At 42.3% G+C, this 24,074-nt stretch overlaps 1 protein-coding gene across 9 annotated transcripts; it reads right to left on the minus strand.

Annotated features, from left to right (window-relative positions):
* Nucleotides 1-187: 187 nt before the first annotated feature.
* lrsam1 (leucine rich repeat and sterile alpha motif containing 1) lies at nt 188-23,307 on the minus strand. 9 transcript variants are annotated; one of them, XM_076079944.1, is made up of 25 exons: nt 22,880-23,298; nt 21,098-21,292; nt 18,537-18,593; nt 18,018-18,062; nt 17,796-17,873; nt 17,433-17,501; nt 17,264-17,348; nt 17,047-17,168; nt 16,874-16,964; nt 16,419-16,537; nt 16,250-16,279; nt 14,867-14,983; nt 12,852-12,991; nt 12,670-12,714; nt 11,776-11,846; nt 11,418-11,517; nt 11,220-11,307; nt 11,015-11,089; nt 8,349-8,429; nt 7,967-8,062; nt 7,680-7,778; nt 7,468-7,599; nt 5,657-5,723; nt 2,926-3,131; nt 188-2,613 (listed from the first exon to the last, which is right to left on the minus strand). In XM_076079944.1, exons 2-25 carry the CDS (start codon nt 21,167-21,169, stop codon nt 2,491-2,493), a joined length of 2,208 nt encoding a protein of 735 aa, XP_075936059.1. In that variant the 5' UTR covers nt 21,170-21,292; nt 22,880-23,298; the 3' UTR covers nt 188-2,490. The 9 variants fall into 9 exon arrangements, with proteins under 9 accessions (XP_075936059.1, XP_075936062.1, XP_075936057.1 ...); XM_076079947.1 differs by having other exon boundaries at nt 16,428-16,537; nt 22,880-23,297; XM_076079942.1 differs by having other exon boundaries at nt 14,867-14,989; nt 22,880-23,296.
* Nucleotides 23,308-24,074: the final 767 nt, after the last annotated feature.

Below are 24,074 nucleotides of genomic sequence, written 5' to 3' on the forward strand. Positions count from 1 at the left end.
GCACACTAATTCCTCTGAGCTGTGCTTCTGCATGGACCCCCAGAGTTCCGGCATCAGGTTGCCTACATCAGCTATTCCCCAGGGAGGTCCGCTAATGGACAGTGTAAAAGGAACCCTTGACAATTAAGTGGGTGCTGGGAAGAAGCCCTTATGCACAAACACATTCAAAAAATAAACAACACATAGCTTGTGTTTCATATATCATATTCATTGTTTATTTGGTATAGGGACTACCTTAGTTTCTACTAGTAATGCAAATAAAAATAGTTAAGTTACAACCTCAAAGATCTCCGTTGTTTTCTTAAGCAGTAATTACAAGTGTTACAATGTGTTTAGATCGAACTTCCCAGAGAACGCCGCTTGTGACTTTCAGTAATGTGGCAAAGAGCTTTCATCAGTGAGCCAAAGGTTCAATCACCAATTCTGTGATGGATGGTGAGTTAACAAGCATCTAAATGAAAATCTTTGCGATAATTACTTTAATTTATGTACGGTCAAACTTTGCTTTAAGTCATTCTAATCTTTTGTTTTCTCATGAGTTACCAGTGCCGAGGGTTCCGTTGCTGCTGCTGGAGCAGAAGATGCACTCCCGAAAGCAAATCCTTTCAATACAGGAAGTGGCCAATTGGAATATAGCAACACTTGTTGTATTTGTAGTTTAGCTGGTAGTGCTCGTCTTTGTTTCTAAAAGGGCTTGATAACCCATTATATATGTTCCCCTTTGTTTTCAGTTAGTTTGATCAGTTTATGCTATAAGTTAGCATAGCACGAGTTCAGTTGTTTAGATGGCCTCTTTTATGGGCACAGAACTTCAAAACTAATTTGTTTAATATGTTGGTTTCATGTTTAGTTCAATAAATCCATACTTAAAAGCCACTTGTGACTCTGCATGCACACCAGCTCACACCTTCACACTCAACAGCATCACAGTTTCTACACTGTATTTCACTACATGTCCAGAGGTTGCTGTCTGTGTGAGAATAGTGCATCACTTCAGCAACACAAAGCTTTTACATCGACCACAAGGTGAGTACAGCAGATATATATATATATATTTTCCATCAGTCTGTTGACATGAAATCTCTAACACACTACAGTTAACAGTCATATACAGTAAGATATTTCCTGATACATGCTGGGATGTCAAAGTTAAGAGCACTTGAAAGAGTGTAATATCATTAGTGATGGCAACAAACCGGTGAGGTGTTGTTAGTTCATACATATGCACCACATATAGCATTTCAAATAAGAAAGGGACCAGAAGATAAGTCGGAGACAAGTGAGACAGAAACTAAAGTGAGGTCCAAGTCTGGATTACCTTCTGCCCAGGGACCCCAGAGCCATAAGAGTCCCCCAGGGACCCCAGAGCCATAAGAGTCCCCTAAAGGCCCAGCTGGACTGTCTGGCAGATGGGTGGTGGTCATTTGATTAACTGTAACTTTGTTTGGAGAAATAGTAATATATGCTCCGCTGAAGCATAGGTCCTATTAGGTGGGTCCTATTTTATTAACTGATCCTTTGTCCAAATTGATTTTAAAGGGGTAGTCCACAAATTTAGCATTGCTCCTTCATTCCCATTCACTTTCATAAAGCTGTGGAAATAGTGAGAACGACTTTAAGAAAAGAAGGGCTGAGAAATGCTGACTTTTAACCCTTAGCATGGAACTTTAAAAAGCTCCTTCTAGAGCCACAGAAAATATTACACAAGTGAATACGAGTAGGACTCAAACTAAATGTGACTCATTGTTCTTACATGGTGCAAATTTAGACATTTCTTTGTGTTCCAGATTATCACACAGCAAACCTGCAGTGATAGAATTACAGTAATATAAGACAGAGAGCAGGAGGAACTGGGGTGTTTACAGCAGCTCATTTTGGACCTGGGCAGAAGTCAGTTTCCCTTCCAATTGTCTTGATATGCATTGATATATAATTCCCCATTTTAACAGAAGATCAGAGGGGCCTGGATGAGAAGGATGGGAGGGCAGAACAAGACATTGAAGGGCAACAAGATGTTGCATCAGCGATGATAATAATCAACACATTATGTTTAGTTAAGATGATAGTTGGACAGGTATTAGTTTGGTTGACAACATAGACAAATTCTTTAAAAAAGAGATTCCCAGAAAAAGGCACACGTCAATTTAGAAACTACTATAAGGCAAAGAACATACAGTCTTCAACCAGTGAGTGGTGTAGTCCGCTTGGCTCTTAACACGTAATGCTAAAAATAAAAAATAAAATATTGAATTTAAAAGAACAACAAAATAAAACAGGCTTGGACACCACTGAAAACCAAAAACACACTACTAGTAGAAGTAACTCTATTCAGATTTGTTTCAGCAGATACATCACAAAGTACTGTTTGGTTAATACAAGAAAGTGACTCAGTTCTTCGAAAACCTGCCAAAAGCCTACTCGCAGCCGCACCACGATCATGCATAAATAAAGAGCGGTGCGGCGTGAAGGAGTAGCACAGTGCAGTGGGTCCTAGCTGTGGTAGAGGCGTACGTGCTGGGATATGTTGCTACGACACAGAGGGCAGTTCTGCAGAGCGCCGCTGCAGACCTGACAACAGCATACATGAGCACAGGGCAGGAAGATGACCTGAGACTGGAGACAGGGAGAGACCAGACACCATCAGTCGTGTTTCATATTTGAACTTCATTACTACAAACATCTTTAAGGCTTTTCTACAGTCACTGAGGGGCAATCCTCTGCATTTTAAAGAGATTTGAGGGTGGTACCTTTCTTAGCCTTTTAAAGTCCAAAACACAAAAGCAGAAGCGTGAGGACTGGATTAAGTAGTGTGATTGTTACATTTCTGAGGTCACTATATAGTGGATTCATTCACTCGCTCTATATAGGAAGTAAGTAGAGCGTGGTTGCAGACACAGCGAGTGCGTTAGTTGCAACTTGTCTTACCCCAGTCTCCATGCAGACCACGCACTCTGAGCTCCCTGGTCCCTCCACAGGGCTGGGGGCTGAGGGGGTGACGGGGGTCCCTGGGGTGAGTGGTGGGCTGGGGATCTGGAAGGTGGAGGTGCTGGGAGGCGACTGAGGGGGGCTAGGGGACGGAGCCGTGGGGGCGACCTCAGCCTCCTCGTCCTGCTGGACAGCCTTACAGGCTCCTGGTGGAGGAGGAGACAGTGAGAGAACCGCAAACACATCCTACACCCTCCCCATCTTTAAAGAGGTAGAAAAGAAGTTTTTGCAATAAATCCTCTTAAGCTCGGGCCCTATTTGTAGCCCTCTGCTCGAAAATGGCATACCCATACTAAGGAGACCACAGTTCTGTAACTACAAGGTCTATTTTAATAATTTTTGATGCTATAATCAGATAACACTTTGAGATTGTTCAGATGGGTAAATATTGTGTATATGTTGCTGGTTAATATAGTGCATGATATGATATTACACAGCTGAAATTGAAAATATTCAGGTTCACCTGAAAAAAAAGCACTTTTATTGATATTATGTTTTTGAAATAATGCAGCTGGCTGCCTAAAAACTTTCCCAAATCATAGCACAACCGATCAGTAGTTCAGAGGTCACGCGAGGTCGTCATTTTCGAACCAGCTGTTGCAGCTCTTACATTGTACTTTTATATACTATATAACTATATATTTCACTTTTTTATCACTCATATTATTCAATACATCCAAATACAGCCGTTAGAAATCATTTTGACAGCAAGGGTCCTCTCAGAGCATGTTTCTGGCTGTCATCTATAGGATTTTCTCAGTTGATGTGTGTGTATGGGGCTGTAGCTCAGCCTATCATCGGTCGATTTCAGTCAATGAGTCTCAGGAAGGCGGGTGTCGAAGCGGGTGTTGATTTTCAGCGAGTAAAGTTGCAAGAAGTCTCCCCGAGCGTAAATTTCCGTTCGCCGGAAGTCTGACCGCTCGCCCATGGTGGATTGACCCCCCTTCCACAGGAAACAGTTCACAAGAAGACAGGATGCAGTTGCCAACAATGATTCTAGCTTTGAACCGGATAAATTTCAATGTTATTGTCCTAATTTTAGCTCGGTAGCCGTTAGCTTTGTGGTCCAAAATCGATGTGCAGTTAAATATGAGGGCGATTTTTGGCCACAAATTCGTCCTTATATGCCACATTTTCTAGATGCTTATATTAGTAGTCTATAGTTGTGTTTGGAGTGTGTAAGAAGTGACTACTATGATAGTGTTGCCCATACTTTGCTGTTTAATCCGGTAAAAAAAATGTACAAATCCAAAGTCCATTTTCCGAACAATTTTTTCAGGGGGGCTGAGCCCGATAGCCCCCGAATTCGGGGGCGTTGTGCTTAAGAGGTGAATTCAATTTTCAATCACTTTTTTTGTTGTTGAAAGTTTAACAAAACTTTTCTTCTTTGATTTCAGTTCTGTAACTTCTGTAACCGGAGAGAATGTGAAATATCCCTTCTTTCATTGTTCACTCTTTTATATTATATAAATAAGTAATCAAAAAAGTAAATGACCTTGAAATTCGGCATTTATTTTGCCGTACAACTACAAATACTGAAACCATTATTAAATGTTGAAAATAAAGAAAAGGAAATAAATATATCAGGAACCAATATTATCAGCTAATATTAGCGAGGCACAGCTATATCAGAGTTTATCAGTCTCAAAACTGAGTCTGTTTGTGGCACAACGTCAATCTGCTGACAATCTGATCATTTCAACAAGAGCAGACTCACTACTCTGATCACAGACATAACAGAAAGATGAGACTGGATTCTTTCAGTGTCTGTTGTCCACAGCTGCTTCATACTGAATCACAGTCTGCAGACATCTGAAGGCATCAGGACGCATATGATGATAAGTCTGTAGCCTTTGATATGAAAAGTGCTGTGCTCGAGTGCAGTGGCGTTACACACAGCCGTGCACCATGTATCATGATTAAATCAAATGTAACAGTACATAATAAGCACACATCAGACTGCTTCGTTAACTCAGTATTCTGCCTGTTTATGAGGCAGACATTGGATTACTGGAGTTCATTCATTCAGTACATCACAGCAATTAAAGAAAACAACTAATTCAGTGGTTCATGTGTTACTCTTGCATTATGAAGCAAACGCTGCTGTGTCATATTTTAAGACGGGATGTATCTATCTACGACGTGAGCTACAGAAGAAATATGACCAACAAAGCAGTGGATGGATGCAATCATATGAACAGCTGCACTAAACTATTTTCCATAATTTCTATCATTCTACTAACTAACTTGTCATAACCCCCCCACATCATCTGGCTCTAGCTGCAGATTAGAGCTGCCGTGTGTTGCTCCATCCACAGAACTACCAGAGTTCTTTTGTTGTGCTGTTGTTGCCGTGCATCACTATGATTAGTTCAGACGGTTCTGCAGCGAGACCAGCTATGTGATCGTTTGCACTTTCATAAAGTTACTTTTATGATGCCTACATTGTCATAAATGTGTTAATTCGGTTATTATGTTTTAGCATTGAGGTCATAGTAAAACATTTGAAACCCCTCTATACTTAATATAGTCCAGTACAAGCGTTCACTCGGACCTTAATAATATACATAGTATTGACTTTTTGTGCTTGTGATTTTTCTTGCTTTAAAAACACACATTCTTTTCACTATAATTGTCGAATACATAAACATGTAGGATGTGTGTAATGTACCTTCAGGGTAGCGTTGAAGAGCCCAGTTCAGAAGAGCAGTTTGGATTCCTATTTCATTAATGCCAATCTGAAAAGAGAGAAATGAAAAATGCTGACTATTCTTCACATGAACTACGTAGTTAAACCTGCATGCATTTGTTTGGCCACTTGTTGGCAGCACAACAAGCTGTAAACACAGCACTGATATATTATCAGGTTCCTTGATTATCATTGTACAATAGGGTTGAACAACAAAATGCAGATTGTAGTCCCATTTTACTCAAGATAAACTCAGAACCTATATTCTATATGGAGGTTGGAGGATGAGTTAAGGAGTCTCACAGCCAGAGGAAAGAAGCTGTTCTGAAGTCTGGTGGTTCATCAGCTGATACTTCTGTATCTCTCTCCAGATAGCAGCAGGTGAACAGGTTGTGTCTGGGTGGGTTTAGTCTTTTAATATCCTTTGAGCTCTTCTCAGGCTCCTCTTCTCACCAATATCACTGATGCTCAGTAGACCAGTGATGTTCCTGGTGGTTTCTATCACCTGCTGTAGAGCCCTCCTGTCCTGGACCATGAACATCCCATGTTAGTTTGTAATGTTTCCAGTCAGGATGCTTTCTATTGCTCCTCTGTAAAAGTTAACAAGAACTTGGCACAGGAATTTAGCCTTCTTAAGTTTCCTTCAGAAATACAGCTGTTTATGAGCTTTCTTCACCAGGATGGAGATGTGTGAGGACCATGTCAGCTTGTTTGTGATGCTGATTCTCAGGAACTTAAAGCTGTTAACTTGCTCCACCTCAGCTCCATTGATGTAGACAGGGATGTGCGTCTTCACCTCCTTTTTTCTCAAATCAACAATCAGCTCCTTGGTTTTACTGACGTTGAGCAGCAGGTTGTTCTCTGAGCTCCACTCTGAAGGTTGTTGATTTCCTCTCTATAGGAAGTCTCATTGTTGTTCGTAAAATAAGAAAAGCAATTCAGTTGAATTATCAGGCTAGTTTCATGATCCATCCATCTATTTTCTTCCGTTTTTGTGGAGCTGGGTCACGGTGGCAGCAGGCTAAGGGGAGTATTCCACACGTCCCTCTCCCCAGAAACATTTTCCAGCTGGGGGTTCCCGAGGCGTTCCCAGGCCAGACAAGATATATTATCCTTCCAGCATGTTCTGGGTCTACCCAGGGGCGTCTTAACACTAGGACATGCCAGGGAAAACTCTAAAGGGAGTCACCCAGGAGGCATTCTGATCAGATCCCCGAACCACCTAAGCTGGCCCCTTTAACCTGAAGGAGCAGCTGCTCCTCCGGATGTCTGAGCTCCTCACCCTATCTCTCAGGCTGAGCCCAGCCTCCCTACGGAGGAAATCCGTTTTGCCACTTGTATCTACGATCTCATTCTTTCAGCCACTATCCAAAGCTCATGACCATAGGTGAGAGTTGTAACTGTCATATTTGTATTGTGTTTTATCTGGTTGATTAGCATTACTAGTACCTGCACCGGTTCGTGAATTTCGTTCCCTTTCATGTACGACATCTTATCCTCATCCCTGGGGCAATGACTCACTCCCAACCCAGAGGGGGAGAACCATCACCTCAGACTTGAACCACTTCACATGCATCTGTTTTGTGCTATTTCTGATCATAGTGGAGGGACTTTGAGCCAATAGGACTCTGTACCGATGCTGGTGCAGCAGCTCAAGCCAACACTGTAGACTGGTGACACTGTGTTGACAGCTGATGTTGAAACTTTTCTAGTCTTCCGACCACTCAAAGCTGCTTTAACACATCATAGGGCCAACTGATAGTAATGTGCTAGCAATGATGTTGCAGACAGACCTTCTTGAGGTCAGAGGTCGTCATGTGGCGAAGGGCCTCAGTTGTCACTCGATGATGAGCCAGGATGGGCAGGTAGTGCTGAGCCGACAGTTTGCATATCAGGTTGACCAACTCTTTCTCCACGCCCGCTTCCTGCAATGAGTTTACCGTTTAACAACAGGACAGTTTGGTTCTCAGATGTTTCTGTGTGTCCAGCTTGCACCGTACTGTACCTGCATGCGCAGTGACAGGGGCTTGGCATCCAACAGTCTCTGGTACTGGATCATCCAGTAGTTCTGCTGGTTGGACTCAGACTTCCGCTCCATCTCCGCCTGGAAAACACAAAGTGATTGATGGTCTCTTTTAACCTCTTGACCCCGGAATGAGGAAGACAACATGTGTGTAAATGATTATCAGAAAGTAAATGTGAGCGGCCTCTGTAAACTTGTAACAGAAATCATGAGCCACTGCTGGACTCTAAAAGAGAAGTGAAAGGCCCACTGAGCAGCCGTTTCCTCACCAGAACCTGCCGCAGCTCCTGCTCTCTCTGGTCTCTCTGCTTCAGCAGCTGCTGCAACAAATCACTGAGAGCCGTTCGCTGCTCCACCAGAACCTCCTGTACGCGTACACACACATAATGACATGACAATACACTTATCAATAAATACTGTTGAAAGACTAAAAATAAATCACAAGCCTGCCTCTGATATGATTGATATATTATTATCACTCAATCAAAGTCACGTATTTAAAATCGTTTTGCATCTGTTTTTTTATCTTAATGTGTGTAATGATAAATTGTTGACATGGAGCAATGACATGAAACTAGCCAAAATAAATGATATAGCAGAAAGAAAATCTAATAAATGCAAAAGGCGATGCCAGAAGGCGGTGACACCCACCTGCAGGTTCTCAGCATCCAGATTGCGTCTTTTAATCTCCAATCTAGTCAGCTGCATTAATTCACCCTCTATGAGCTTGATCTGGAGACAGTGGAGAAGCAAACATGAAGCTAGCAGGAGAAGGGACATGCTGCTGTACGCTTGTCTGTGGGTAATATTACATGGCTACCTGACTGCTAATTAGAACGTTTTGAAAAAGGCAGATGCTATTAGCATTCTGGTGTCAGAAGCCAACAATACTATTTGCATCTGAGCTGGGCCCGCATTAGATACTGTATGTGTATCTGTAGGCTGTGTATATTTGTCTTAAACCGAACCACACTGCCTATGAAAACTGAACATGATAATAATAATAATAATACAATAAATCAACCAAGTGTAACAATAGGCTTCTCACTGGACTCCAACTTAGGTGAAAGTCCTGAGTTTGACACATTAATTCACTACCTACACATACTTTGTTGCTCTTTATACTACTACTACTATCACTGTTACTACTACTACTAAATCTAAAGCCTTTCAGCTAGCTAACTATTGCTAAATGAAGTAGCATATTCAACTTGGCAAGGTGTGAATAGTCGAATATCTGCCGCGTGACTATTCTCACCCGGGTGTAAATAGACACTGCTTTTAAAAAAATGACTTGGCCAGAATGAGTAAATATGAGGAGGCTATGGGTGGGCTGCAGGTGGGCTGCAGGTGACATAAGAGAAAGGAAAAAGAACAGAACAGGAAAAAAATGCCAATGCCAATGTCTTTCTTTTCATCTTTACCAGCGTCATTCTCTCTCATCTAACAGCCAGAGAGAAAAGTGAAAAGATGTGCGTGTGACCACTTACATCTTCAAACCAAGTTTGGATTTCCCTGAACCTACATTAACACATTTTTTTGGCAACTTGAGAGCAGTAAAACAAGCTGTAAACACAACATTGATATACATCACTTTTTAAGTTGACCTGGCTGTGTTAGCAGTTGTGTATTTATGCAACCAGTAGACACAGAGCAACATTAGCATTCAATCTAGGTTGTGTTTGTGTCCACCTGATGAATAGAAGTTCAATATTCACTCTCCTTTCAGCTCCGTTTTTGGTCTCCACCAACTCCTGAGGGAAATATAATCTAAAAGATGAGAGCAGTGAGACTCAACCAAGGCAACAGTTAAGTTGTGGGCCGGTAATCCGTACAGCTGAGTCGCGTGATAGTTCTCTGTTGGTACATCACTATGAGTCACACCTTTCACATTACATGTAATCATTTAATCAACTGGTAATATAAGAATAGTGACCACACGTCAAAGAAAACAAGTGGACCGCTGTTCTCCAAATAACCTCACCTTATAAACTGGAAGAGTTCACAGAAGGTCAGTGGCCATTCAATCCCAGTGTCTGATCATACCATTCTAAGTAAATTGACAATCAAATATATTTCTGGCATAAAGATCAATATTTATATTACATGTATCCTTGCTGTTTGTTTTGACAATTAATTGTGACAGCACTCCCTAAATCACTCTTCTCTCAAGGACGTCATTTAACAAAGAATGGGGACTTTTCAAAATCCTAATGCATTCTCCCTCACTTATACAGTTTCAGTTGGATTCATTGACTAAAATACCTCTAAACAGTTCATCCACAAGTTCTAATAACTGTGGTACTTTAAAGTGCCATGTGCCTGTGGTTCATGCATTTTCTAATACGTAAATAATTCAGCGAAAAAGTCGTTATAAAGCCTTTGTTCACCATCTGTGATGTGAACACATCAGCTAGAGAGATGAAAGGTGTCAGAGTTCAGTCTAACATGCTAGTGCACCACAGAGCGTCTGTCATGTGTGGCAGCTGACGGCTCCGTCAGCTGAACAGTCTGTCACAAAACAACAGAGGAGCTTCTACCAGCTCCCGGGTCAGAAGTGGTTCCGCTGACTTAGCAGCATTCAGCAACAGAACAGAAAGCATTGGCACAGCAATGACCAAACGCATAATTCATTCCTTAAAGAGAAGAGACGAGTAAGGTTCTGGAGATGCTGTATGATATTATTTTAGTTATTTCTTATATCTGATATGTCAGGGGACCCCAATTCATAATCTCTCAAGAATTCAGAGAAATCACTTTAGGAACTTTAGAGCAGTCCCTCTAGGTCATTTTAATTATGGAAAGTCCTGAAGTATATATGAAGTATGATTTTGAAAAGAAGCTGTCATACATTGAATGTGTTGTAATTCAGTTATCCTGTTCTACACATGACATCTATTGCACTTCTGTCCATCCTGATAGAGGATCCTCCTCTGTTGCTCTCCCTCAGGTCTCTCCCTCTTTTCTCCCTGTTAAGGGTTTTTTTGGGGGAGTTTTTCCTGTCCCGATGTGAGGGTTCCGGGACAAGAGGATGTCAAATGTGTACATATTGTAAAGCCGTCTGAGGCAAATTTGTAATTTGTGATTTTGGGCTATACAAAAATAAATTGAATTGAATTGAATTGAACCAGGGTGTTTTGTAAACTGTGGGAGCTTATTGAATTTGTTTAATTGGCCTTAGAATGTCCGAGTCTATCTCTGCTGTACAGCTTTTCATGTGATGGTGAGCCCCATCACATCAGTATCATAAAAAAAAAAACTGAGACCAGAGAAAGGTTTGACCCCCACCCCACCCATCTCCACCCGCCCACACAGACCTGGTTGCGGATGTAGCCGTGTACAGCGTCTTTCTGCAGCTGCAGGGCCTGGAACGCTGCCTTCTGCATCTCCTCCTGCAGAGAGCAATCAGAGGGAATGACAGGTCATGTGGTTGCTCAAAAAGTTCACACTGAGGTAGGTTTCTCCACCAAGCTCTCACAGCACTGGTGACAACTAAAGAAGACATACCCAGGCTCAACATACCTCCTGTAAGATGTGGGCGATGGCTTTAGATTTGTCTAAAACTTGGAGGGACAGCATCTTATCAAACTTCCTGTCCATATTCTCCATACTGTTATAAGACATGGGAGAGAGACAACACACTGAGTTTAGAACATGTTTCTCACAGCATCCAACTACTCAGATCTGGTGTGTGAGTGTGTGTGTGTGTGCATGTCTAACCTTCTGTAGGCTTCAGACACCAGGCTCTGTCTGCGGAAGTCACTGGCCTCCTGGAGGAGGTTCATAGCACAGCCGTCTGACAGCATCTTCTGCATGGCCACTGAAAACATAGTGCGGGAAGAGATGGGACAAACTCACTTCATCATTTTATCCTATTCGACAATTAAATCCTACACAGCTGTTCCCTTAAGTTAGCAGCTAATTGATTGATCCATATATTTGATTATACATATGTAAATGAATGGAAATACTGGGAACTATTTACATTTGTGCATTATTAATGTAAACAGAAGCACTACAGCCATGACTCTATATTCAGAACACTGTGTAGGTAAAGTACATCAGCCAAGCTGCTTACCAGCCACCTCCTTCCTCCTCAGTGAGTTGGCTTCTTCCTGTGTGATGGCAGTCAGATGCTCCATACGAATCCTAAAGGAAATAGTAACACTATGCTGACTTTTGCTTCTCCTCTCTTTGTTCACATAGCCGACCGCTTGCCTTTTAGTGCATGTGAGTGCATGTGAGCATGCCCCACTGGTTAGCTTATGGCTGCTGCTCTGCACTGACAACGTAGCCCCCCGCCCCCCTCCGGTTCCAGAATCAGAGTCAGAAACGGTTTATTTCCAAGTATGTTACACATACAAGGAATTTGGCTAGGTGATTTGGTGCGTAACAGTAAAACACAGTGCAATAGTATGACATCATTTAAAAATAGAAAATTAAAAAAAAAAGTTGAATAAAATAGGGTGAACAAACAAACAAATATACAAGTATATTATTAAAGTGTCAAGTGTATATTAAAAGAGAAAAGACGTGCTACGGTGTGTAACAGTAAGACATTGTCCTGGGATGTATTCTGAGTCAGTGGGTGGCCCGGGCTTTGGTCCTGATGGACCGCAGCTGGTTTAAAGTCACATTTTTGTCTTTTGGTTTTGTTTCAGTCAGGATTGTGTCAGTGGAACTCAACTTAATTTGAGGCAATGTTTTTTTATTGTGCATTTTAGAAATCATTACATCTGTATTTTTTGAAAAGATTTTGACAATGCTCTGGAGCTATGAAAATGTTAGAATCACACTTTAAGTAGAGCTACACTTTAACAATCCTACAACCACCACTGGAATCTAATTCTACAAAAAGTAGAATATTCACTACCAAGCCTGCACCCAGTATAGACAACTGTATTGCTATGTGTTGGAGTGCCTCATGTGTTGTTGCTGTGATAGATCATGGATCACTGGTCTGTCCACTCACCGATCTTCCTCCATGGCTTGAAGAAACTCTGCACTTTTTTTCTGCCTGGAGAGATGAAAATGAATACACTGCAGTTAGCAGAGACGCATATAGCATCTATCATGTGACACAGATCCACTCACCACCTCTTCACAACAAAACAAACATTACTACATTACATAGCCACTTCCTTCAGGTCCTACCTGTTTTTGTCCATCAGCATGTTGCTGATGCGACTGCTGATGCCGTCTTCAGCTTGTCTGACTTTCTCCAGCACCAGCAGCCTCTCTGCCTCCTGGGCTCTCTGCTGCTGGCTGACCCCCAGCTCCAGACGCTCCTGCTCCTACACGTCGGATAGATTATACAAACGAACGCAGGTGAAATCAGCAAAAACAACTTAGAAATAGCTCACAAAACAGACACGAAAGAAAGAAACTCCCTAGTTATTGGCTTCTTCAGAGAGTTGGTGGGACCTGAAGCACAGGGGTGAACCGCTGTGTCATGAAAAAATATTTTTTATATAATAATAAAATAAATCACTTTTCAAAATAGTATTCAAAACATTTTTGAATATTATGCACATATTATGAATACTATAGAAATTAATAGATTGGGGATGCACTGATCCGACTTTTTGCGTCTTTGGTAAAGATAAAGAGGTATTTATTGTCATTGTAGTGATACAACGAAATTCCGTTTGGTAGCCCTCAGCAGCAGCGAACAACAACAACGATAACAAACAATGTACAAGATAAAAATACACAAAAGGAATAAAAACGTTACTAAAGTAATAAAAGCTGCATCAGCTGATACAGAGTACTGATCAATCAATCAATGAGCTGTATGCGTTACTAGGACACTTACAAATTGTTTTACTGACTGTTAAACAACATAGAACAACTAAATACATTGAAATACACTTCCTGAAATGTTATATAGTATTAAATAATAAATTGTACACCAACAACTTGTTAAGAAAATATTCAAAATGAATAGGAATTACAATTCAAGTGTAAATAATATAGCAAACCTAAACAGGAAGTAGAATCCCAGTATACAATACATGCAGTATAGAAACATTAGAAGTTGACTGCTGGTTGATTTTTTTAAATATAATAACGAAAGTGTGGAGCAGGAAAAAGACGCCAGCCGAGCTGATACCACTCCCCCACAAACAAAAGCAATCAATCTCAATGAACAATCCCCGACTGTATTACAGACTGGACTAACTGGTTAAACTGATCATCTAAGTAATACAACCTAAATAAATAGCCTATATAAATATGGAACTCATAGTAATTAATAAATAAATCCTAGATGAGCATCTTTAATTTTCTTTAAAGAGAGAAGTGAAAGGTTTCTGACTGCCCCATCAGCTGGAGTTGATCACATGTTTTACTTCTGTCCGCTATCTTTGCATTGACTCTCTGAATCCAATCCTTAGTAAGAGAACATCCTGTGTGATTTGATGGATTACATCATTGGAATATGTTCTGTGGCTGATGACTGGCCAGGAAACCATTCATGTTGGTACATATTCCCGAGATAAGGAGCATACTATAGCGGGATTTCCTTTCCTTTCATGAATAGTTGATGGCTGACAGACTGTTAAATTGGTCAACAAGTTAAAGGTGACAGTTGAAATATTTATTTTCCTACCCGTATGCTTGTCTTGTATGGTGGACAAAGAGCTGATAGTGCTGCATTATATATTGATAAATAACTTCTGTGGGGAGAAATAAACTGAAAGCAGGTCAGATATGACATAATAACCTCTTGTGTGCTCGCAACAAAATCAGCTGTTCACTGACACCACAAAGGTTTAGCTCACATGTTGTAACTCCATCACCAGAAAGAATCATGTGCATTTATGAAGTGGAGGAAAAATGATCTCTGATGTAGTTTACATTGAAAAACATAATTCAAAGTCTGTTATGCATTTATGGCTGGAGTGCTGGCGCTGTACTGTACAATGAACTCTATAATGAAGCAATGCCACAATGTCCCCACAGCTCACTGTTCCTATGTTGAAAGACATTGTAGTTGACAGTTGAGTTTCAAAACAACAACAGTGAGCTTGGAAGATTATTTAGCATAACAATACATGGACGTAGTGACATACAAAGACAAAGCTCCATCAAAGAATTGATAAAATGCATATCTATCCAACACTGCTGCGAGTGAGCACGTGAGACGTATCTCGATACTATCGTAGTACCTGTCGGACTGAGTGGAGGATGTTTTCCTTGCGGGAGGTGTTCATGAGTGTGAGCTGGGTGTGCTCTTTTTTCTTCTCCTCAAGGTGGCACTCGAAGGCCAGCTTTGCCTGCTGCTTCTGCTCCTGATGGACAGAGGGATAAGTCAGAGGGCCCTATTCAAACCATCTATAGCGCAAGTGCATTTAGGGCGTGCCCAGCTCTACTTATGCAAGTTAAACTGTGCATAATCTGGGTGCAAAGTGAGGCGCAAGAGGCAAAGGTGTTGTATTTAGTCTCTTAATTAATCATAAGTGTGCTCTGAGCAAAACATGTTTGAAACCAATCAGAGTGTCATCTCCCATTCCCTTTAAAAGCCATGTGCACCCTCTGCCTCCCCAGTCTTCCCATCTTCTGTCCCATTAACAACTCCATTTGACAGCATATGAGCTAATGCACCGATACCCTATTTAACTGTGGAAGAGTGCTGCTGTGTGTGTAACAAGCAGAGTGTGCACGTGTTTACATAGCAGGAAAATACGGCACCATTGACTTTAGAGCAGGGTTCTATTGGGCAATGGTGCACTCACTCTCTGCTGCCTCGAGATAGCAGTGTGCCAACAATGCTCCTGACGATACCTCATTTTAAGACCAACACAGATGGCCGCAAGTACATTTGCTTCTTACACTACGACAGCTGGGTTGGTCTGAAACTAGCAATGACACTTGCATTGTTTGCCATTGAAAAATACAAATGAAAATCAACCAATAACAAGCTAAAGAAATCTGTCCTTACTTGTTAACCTGCACAGTTTTCATATGAACTATGGTATGGACAACAACGTCTTTTTAAGGGAAGCTGTGAAATATATTTAAAGGCATGAATGAGCTAAACAAGATTATGCTGTAAGGGACTGACAGACACTTTTAGTAATCGGACATAAAAAGCCATCTTCATGGGACTTTACCACTGCATGTCAGTCGGCTGTTTAAGGCAAAATACCCGCTTTGGCATCACGGACTGGGTCTGGTCTGAAATGCAGCATCCTTGCAACAAGACTCAGTGAGCACTGCAGTAATAGCTGAATGTCTTCTGTGATTCAGTACAGAAAACGATCCGTCTCTTTAGCTGCTAAATGGCCCACTGTGTTCAACAGCTAGTCTCTGAATGAGTCTGTCTGCTGTTTGCTGCTGAGCAGAAAGTGCTGCTGCTGCAAACGACGCTGATGAGAACGGTGAAGTTCCAAACCTTAAAACCAAAACAATGAGCTGAAGAAATGCTTAAAACACCTCAGTGGAGCGGAGGGGTACTCCAGAGTTGGTGATAATTATCTGTGGGTTTCTCACTTTCACAATTCAAAGGAAATGTGTGCAGCCAAGAGCCCCTAGTCACTGGAGTTCCATACCTTTCTCTTCTCGTAGTCACTGAATTTGTTCTGCAACAGAAAGTGAGGAAAGATTGAATGAGACTTTCAGTGTCATCAACAGAAACAATTAACAAGTTCTAAGTGAACAGCACTACAGTCATAAAAGTGACTTTCTACTCTTGTGTAGGGACGTGTGTTCGTGTGTCACCTGCTGTACCTGCCAAGCCTCCTCCAGACCATCCACACAGTCAGAGTTCTGTTTGCCACACTCGTTCTCCAGCACCGGCAGGAGATACTGGGATGGAGGGCAGTACTCCTCTCCCAGCTCTGAAAACCACATCAACCAAGATATCTAACTAGTCTCCTGTACAGTCTTATATATCGATCATGTGAATACCATGAATTCTTTGGATTTTCATCCTCTTACTATCACTGAATGGTTACATGCCCCTCTGTAGTTACACGTTTCAGTGAAGTCTTAAACCCGAGAGAAGCCGGTTTAATGTAGCTGTAGTGTTTGTGCTACACAAACTCCACCGTCAATTAAACACTATTGAAACTACAAGACATACATAACTGCATGGTAGTGATGAGTGTGTGTGTGTGTGTGTGTGTGTGTGTGTGTGTGTGTGTGTGTGAGAGTAGCATGAAGTAAACCCTCACCAGTGCATAGGAAGCGCTGGATGCTCTCTGTGCCCTCTGTACACACAGACGCAGGCGGGTAGGACATCATAGCAGCGTCAAGGGTAAAGCTCTGTCATAGAACACACACAGGGTTTGTTTAAAAGTTTGGATCCTTCCTGCATTCCCGATAGTTTGAATACCGAGACACACACCTCTAGGGTGCGGATGTAGACCAGAGCTTTGGGGAGCTGGACGATGTTGTTGTCACTCAGGTCCAGGGTGCGCAGGCTGCTCAAAAAACCGACCGAGGACGGCAGCTCACTGAGACAGTTACCTATACAGATAAACAGTGATGTAGGAAAACATAAGCTATGTTATTTGACCTGTACATCTTCTCTAATTCTTGGGAGGAAGCAGGAGGCAGCATACTCTTCAAACTGAGTGTCTGCAGAAGACGCAAATCCCCGATGGATTCCGGCAGGGCCTTTAGGTGGTTCTTCTCCACATTCAGAATCTGACAGGACACAGAATGGACACGCACGGATGATGAGTAGCATTCATTGACACTTATTTCCCATGTAGTTCAGAATGGCTTTACCTGCAGTGATGCCAGCTTCCCAATGTCTTCTGGGAGTGAAGTGAGCTTGTTCTCATGCAGATCCAAAACCTTTAGAAGCGGACAGATTCAGTTATTCTTTTTTGTGATGAAGCGTTTAGGCTTCTAGCGGAAATTCTGGTCTTTTGGGAAACCATCATAAATGAGTCATTGTCAGATGGGATGCCCTGTGTCTTTATATTCTCTGCTTATGCAGTGACAGAAAAGCCAACCTCACGCTGCTTCAGAACCGCCACTTTGACCAACTAGCCATCTCCACAAAGTTTTTTAAAATCATATCACGCTGTAATATGAGTTTAATAGTCACTTCAATTTCCCATCATGCTTGTGTCTGGTTTACATTACCTTTAAAGTGGCAAGAGTGCTGATGTCACATCCTTTGGGCAGAAATGACTTCAGCTCATTGTTATGGAGGATGAGGACCTGAAGAAGAGCATCAGAGGTCTGACTGCTGACTGTTCAGCCAGGGACACGTACAAATACTGACACAGTGGTATTGTATACGTATTGGTAATACAGTATTTGACACATCAATAGAATAAAAATATACTAGGTCTCCATGCTTACCTTCTTTTGTAGCACCTTGCAAATGGAAAAGGCACTCGAGGGAACCTGTGACAGAACAAACCAGTGATGTCTCCATCTGCAGTGCAAACCACACACTAATAATACAGACTTAATACTACTCAATACAGAATTTTACAAACAAATATTAAGAGTGAGAGAGGAGTGGGGGGCATAACTGAAACTGGGGCGCCTGTTATTTGGTAATAGGCCTTTTTTACAAAAGACGTTTTGATATGTCACAGTAGGACAATCACAGGTGTAGGTAACAAAATGACTGATGACTGTCAATCCTCCCATCTTGCTCTCAGAAATAACAGGAATAAAGGGGAAAATTTAAAAAAGGATATGAATAAAAACCCCAAACTGTTGAACTATTCCTTGAAGATAACTTAATATTGCCTTTAAGTTACTAAACCTGGCTTTCAAACATTTGAACATTTGTTGTTCTATCAATAGACTTTTTGTCACCAATAGTCATCAGTGAAGCTTGCCTCACACTGTTGACAGTAACATCCTCACCTCTGAGAGTTCACAAGCTGAGATGTCCAGGATGTCATCAGCACCGGCCTCCTTAGACTGAGGAACGAGGAACAACAGTTATTGGGTTTGTTTAGAATAGACATTCGTTCTTTCAGACAGCAAAGGCACATAATGTTATCTTAACAAAGACAATACTTCCACATTGGGGCGCTGAATTTTTGATGAATAACTCATAATCACACAAAAATTGCTGCAGGTTGTCCCAGTAACATCATGTTACATCAAGCTGTGAGCACATTGTAACTACAGGTAGGGCTGCCCCTTTAAGGTCATGACTCAGATCATCTGGAGGTGACCCCTCAGTCGACTCTTCAAGTCGAGGCGTCTATGAAGTAAATCAATTTATCATAAAGACATTGGTTGTATGGAGATGAATGGTGATGACACGGCAAAAATGTCACACCCACAAAGCATGGTTAACGAGACGGGGTCCGTTTTTCTTTACGGGTTTGGGTGGTTTGCCGTCAACGAGGATGGTCCATCTGGTTGACAAAGGCACTGGGAGCAGGGGGCCCCGTCACAGCCCACAGGGAGAGAGGCGCAGCAAGCATTAAGTCCACGGCCCTGGGAATCTGCTAGGTAGTGGCGAGGGGTATGCCCACGGAGCCTCGGTGCCCCCCTAGAGTCAGGAGCAGTGCGTGCGTGATCCAGTGGTCTATACACTGTGAACCCAAACACAGCCTACTGAGAGAGAGCACAATTATTTTTGCCTGTCAAAAGACAGCAGGGGGAGGCACGAAGAAAAATCTGTTTGTAAGTCTCTCTCTCTGGTTGACCATGCTTTTTACTTCCCTGTTCCCTTCTAATAAGGCAAGAAGTTCTACTTACAACCACCAAAAGCAGTCGATCTCCACCGCTCCCTTTGTCTCAGTGCTCTGGACAGCACCGCCTTGACATAAGCCTCCCCTACAACAAAGAGCGCTGTCCATGGTCCATGGACCGCTGTCCATGGACCATGGACAGCGGTCCATGGTCCATATCATTGTGAAGCTCGACAAAAAGCGTAATAAGTTTGAATGTGTGATGTTTAACACAGATGCAGACCCCACCTTATGTTCTGTTCATTATGAAACTGTGACGAGTTGCATTTGACTATGTTAACGTGGTTAAAAATCCTCACGGAGACTTATGCTAATGACCTTTCTGATTGCTAGACACATTGCCAAAACAAAAGGAATGAATAGTTGAATCTTCATATTAAACAGCCAAATCCAATTTGAATGCAAACATTCTGGTACAGTCCTAATTAGAGATGTGGAAATGTCTTGATTCTAAGATGCATGATATGGTGTTGAACGATAATCTCGTCTTATCGCCCAAGCCTACTTGGAAGAAGCCTCATCAATATCTCTATGTTAGGATCCCTGTCTGCTCCTAGTTTGTGCTCCTCTGTTTTCCCCCTGTCTGTTTTGTTATTGTGGGCCATGTGCTTATGTTTTGTTTTTGTGTCAGCCTACAGTTTCCACCCCCGTGCTCCGCCCACTTCACGCCTCTCTCCTTAGGCTCAGCTGTGGCTCATTCCAGTGATCGCCGCTGGCTGACTTAAATACCTCGGTGTTTCACTGGGCCGTCGTCAGTCCGTCCGGTTACCAGTCTGGTCACGTAAGTCTGAACACCCATTTCAGTGAAGATCGTTACCCGTTTGTTTTCTGTTCCTTCAGTCTTGAGTGCGGTCGAGTTTCCCTCCCGACTCCGGAGGCTACCTGTCCCGGCCTCGGTTGAGCTTCCCTCCCGACTCCGGTGGAGATTATAGGAGTGACTTTAATTTGCTGGACAGTTAGTCTTTGTTTTTTGTTTGTTCTTTCTGTGACTCCTCCTGCACAGTTAAATAAAGTCTTGGCTGGAGTAAACCTGCTGTGTGCGTGGGTTTGGGTCCACTAACTACACTACCACATAACACTCTAGCTGTGGTCTCTGAGGTAGTTAAGAAGCTCCTCAGTGGCAAGGTGCCAGGTGTGGGTGAAAGTAATCCCCTCCAAGTCTGAGGCCATGGTTCTCTGCCAGAACTGTGGTGACGAGTGAGCGGAGCCAGAAGACAAAGCTTTTGATTTATGTCTCAAGCCTCGGCTATGACTATGAGCTTTGGGTAGTGGTTGACAGAATGACATTGTGGATACAAGCAGCCAAAATTTGTTTCCTCCGTAGGGTGGCTGGGCTCACCCTTAGTGGTAGGGTGGGAAGTTCAGACATCCAAGGGGAACTCTGAGTAGAGCCCCTGCTCCTTTGCTTCAAAACGAACCAATTGATGTGGTTCGGGCATCTGATCAGGATCCTGGGCACCTTTCTTTGGAGGTTTTTAGGGCACGTACCACTGGTAGGAGATCCAGAGGTATACCCAGAGTGGGATAGAGAGATTACATATCTCATCTGGTTTAGGAACGCCCCGGGGTCCCCCAGGAGGAACTGGTAGACATTGCTGGGGAGAAGGACATTTGGACGACCTTGCTTAGCTTGCTGCCACTGCGACCCCGCCAAAGATAAGCGGCAGAAACAAGACAGATGGATGGATGGACATATTAATATAAACACACTCGTCTCACCCTGCACAGCTGATATTCCAGTCTCTTCTGGGAGTCCTTGCTGGGTTTCCTCTTTCTGAAGAACAGAGGCATCCTGAGTTGTGCCTGTCCTACCGTCTCTCTGCCTGCTGGGTTTCCCTCCTGTCCCTCCACTACAACAAGAGCCACTCCAGATAACAGATGGACAGGTTGGAAGGCACTGACAGAGCCTGCACTCTGAAAAGTAAGAACATTTGAACTAATCAGATGGAGCAATATAGCTTGAACTCATGTTCACCAGCTAGTGGCTAACTTTGACTGTCAGCTGTTTGGTAGTGTACAGTGTTTTTAGCTGCCTGCTACTGTACGTCTGGAAACAAACTTGATGAGAGTGAAGTTTGAGGTCTGGGAATCCAAGACAATTAGCTAAAAAAGGCAAAACATCTCAGTACCGCTGAGTCCGGTGATCATTTAGGTGGGGTTGTTACTACGAGTGACACCTTTACACACAGTCATTTGAACCATTGTTACAAATATAAAAAATAATGATTGGTACAGCTTGAAATTATTTAAATGTTTTAGAAAACAAATGTTCTTTCCTAAGGGAAACTGTGTTCTTGTTCTGCCTAATTTCTGATAAGGCCTCATTTGAGGACTATTTCAGTATGTTTCAACCTACTCTATTTAAAAAAATATGAGTTTTATACATGTGCAAATCTACATATAGGCCATATTCTATTGAGCCCTTGTTATCCCCCCCCTGAAACATACTACTATATGGAAGTCAGTATTATAACCCCAAACTCCAGTAGAAAAGTCAAAGTCCATCATTTTATTCTAAAACACGTTCGGGCATCAGAAGCTGATTTCATACCTAATGTGTGTGAGGAGACACAGGTAATACACAACAAAAAATATGTTTCCCACGATTGACAGCAGTCCCCCTACCATGCCCATGAGCCACTTGTTTGTCCCATGTATCTACCAGAGATGGCAGCCAGTAATAGAGGATCATCTACTAGATGTCACGTGTCTAGGGTGATCCTGACTATCGCCCTGGTGTTTAAGACACTTTCCTCTCCTTATCTTATCAACGACAAGAAAAAGAAGAAAGAAAAATGCGTGGATATATAATAACACACCCAGGACCAGGAAGTCTGCATTGGTTTTCTTTTTGAGCAGCAACTCTAACGTTTGTGAACCCAACCCAGTAACTCATTCATTCATCTTAAACTATTATTTCAGTGATGTAACTGATGAGGGAATCTGTGTAAGTAACATGGAGGCGCGCGCCATTAACGTAAAGTACGTAGCTAACGTTTCTTAACAGCAAAACAAGTACAAATTTTGCAAAAAGCAACACTTTGGGCCATATGACAACCGCTGTCAGGCTATCCATGTAGCTCTTAATAGCAACGATATGAATATTAGCCCGCTGTAGGAAGGTTAGCTAGCTCACTTCACACCAATAAGGGTAGCTAAATGTTATACCACATAATATTAGCTTAGCCAGATGACAACTTGGCCCTCTGGCTGACGTTATAGTTAGCGAACACAAGCTAACAAATCTATCATGTAGCATAACAACAACCCACATGCTATAACAACAGTTAAACTAAAGCCAGGAGTTTAACTTGACTCACGGGCCGTGTGTTGATGTTTCACTAATCCTCACTCTTCCGGTTAACGTTATCTGAAGAGCCAGAGGGGGAGTTCAGATGTAGACTGTTTACAAGAGGCGTTGAACATTAGCGTTACGTTAACGTTAGCTCGTGATTAGCCAAGTCAGTCGTAGAAACCGGAAATATTATGTCGGTGACTTGCCTAGTTCAAAAAGATGATGATGATGATCACTCTTCCTCAACGAAGGCTACTTATCGACATCATAACAAATAACGGCATTCTTCTTCTGTGGTGTTTAACGGCAGCTTGCATCCTTTTTGTTGCATTACTGCCATCTTCCGGTTTCAGTCAGTGTATATGTTCCCAACTACTAAACTTTCCCCATCAGTGTCGTTGCTCGCAAGAAGTTTAACGTCCATCTCCATTGCTCCATCTGATTAGTTCAAATGTTCTTACTTTTCAGAGTGCAGGCTCTGTCGGTGCCTTCCAACCTGTCCATCTGTTATCTGGAGTGGCTCTTGTACTTAAAGGATCTAGTAATATTCCCATATTACCAGATCCCTACCCTATTATATTATTCAACTCTCTTCCTCTCATCCCTAGTCTTTGCATTTCTCCCAGCATGCCCCTCCTTTCTGAGCTGTGTCTAATACAGGAGGTGATAACATGTTGTACAGTTTCTGGTGCCTGGCACAGAGACCGGTTGGATGCTTCCCTATCATGTGTAGTGTGCTGCGTAGATTGCTGTGCCCTATTCTTAATCTTGATATTGTAACCTCTTCTCTCCTGTTTCCTCCCCTGTATTTTACACTGCTCACTTTATTCTGAATTGAATGTAGGTGTCTCCCCCTCGTCTCCTGGTCCCAATGTTGTTGCCATACTTTGTTGATATTTTTCCTGATGATGCCCTTTCCCTCTGCTTTGGATAACTTGATACATATGTCTACTTTGTTTTTCTTTCGTGCTTGTTTGGCTAGTTTGTCCACTTTTTCATTTCCTCTGATACCTACATGGGCCAAATAACGGCATTCGATTCTCTTCTTCTTTTGGTAATGAGTGGATTCACTAGCTAGAAGATGCATGTCGCCCTCTACAGAATGGAGTGTGTAGTATCAAAGGTATTTTATTTACAGTGGATTTCAGTATGATATAATTTATACAGTATGTATCGGAAACACATCATTTCACGTGTCGCAAAGATTCTGGTGTGTAAATGTAAGTTCAGCTTTCTGGAAAAGACTATTTATGAAGTTCACCTTCAGGGCTTTCTGCCAGAAGGGTGTATTTGAACCCCTAACATGAGCTTGTCCTCAACCTAACTGAGTAGGTTTGCTGCCTAGACCTGAGGCCTCGAAGAAACACTTCTCCAATGTGCGAGCAGCACGACACATGAACT

The sequence above is a fragment of the Anarhichas minor genome, unplaced genomic scaffold, assembly GCF_050575085.1.
Source record: "Anarhichas minor isolate MPS153535 unplaced genomic scaffold, ASM5057508v1 ptg000073l, whole genome shotgun sequence".
NCBI classification, from domain to species: Eukaryota; Metazoa; Chordata; class Actinopteri; order Perciformes; family Anarhichadidae; genus Anarhichas; species Anarhichas minor.

Excerpts from the sequence above, each read along its gene's own strand:
- lrsam1 (XM_076079942.1), bottom strand. The coding sequence starts at position 21,169 with ATGCCTCTGTTCTTCAGAAAGAGGAAACCCAGCAAGGACTCCCAGAAG. Across the intron at positions 18,063-18,536 it reads CAGCTTGTGAACTCTCAGAG|GTTCCCTCGAGTGCCTTTTC; the intron begins GTGAGGATGTTA and ends GTTCTGTCACAG. Across the intron at positions 17,874-18,017 it reads GCAAGGTGCTACAAAAGAAG|GTCCTCATCCTCCATAACAA; the intron begins GTAAGCATGGAG and ends GCTCTTCTTCAG.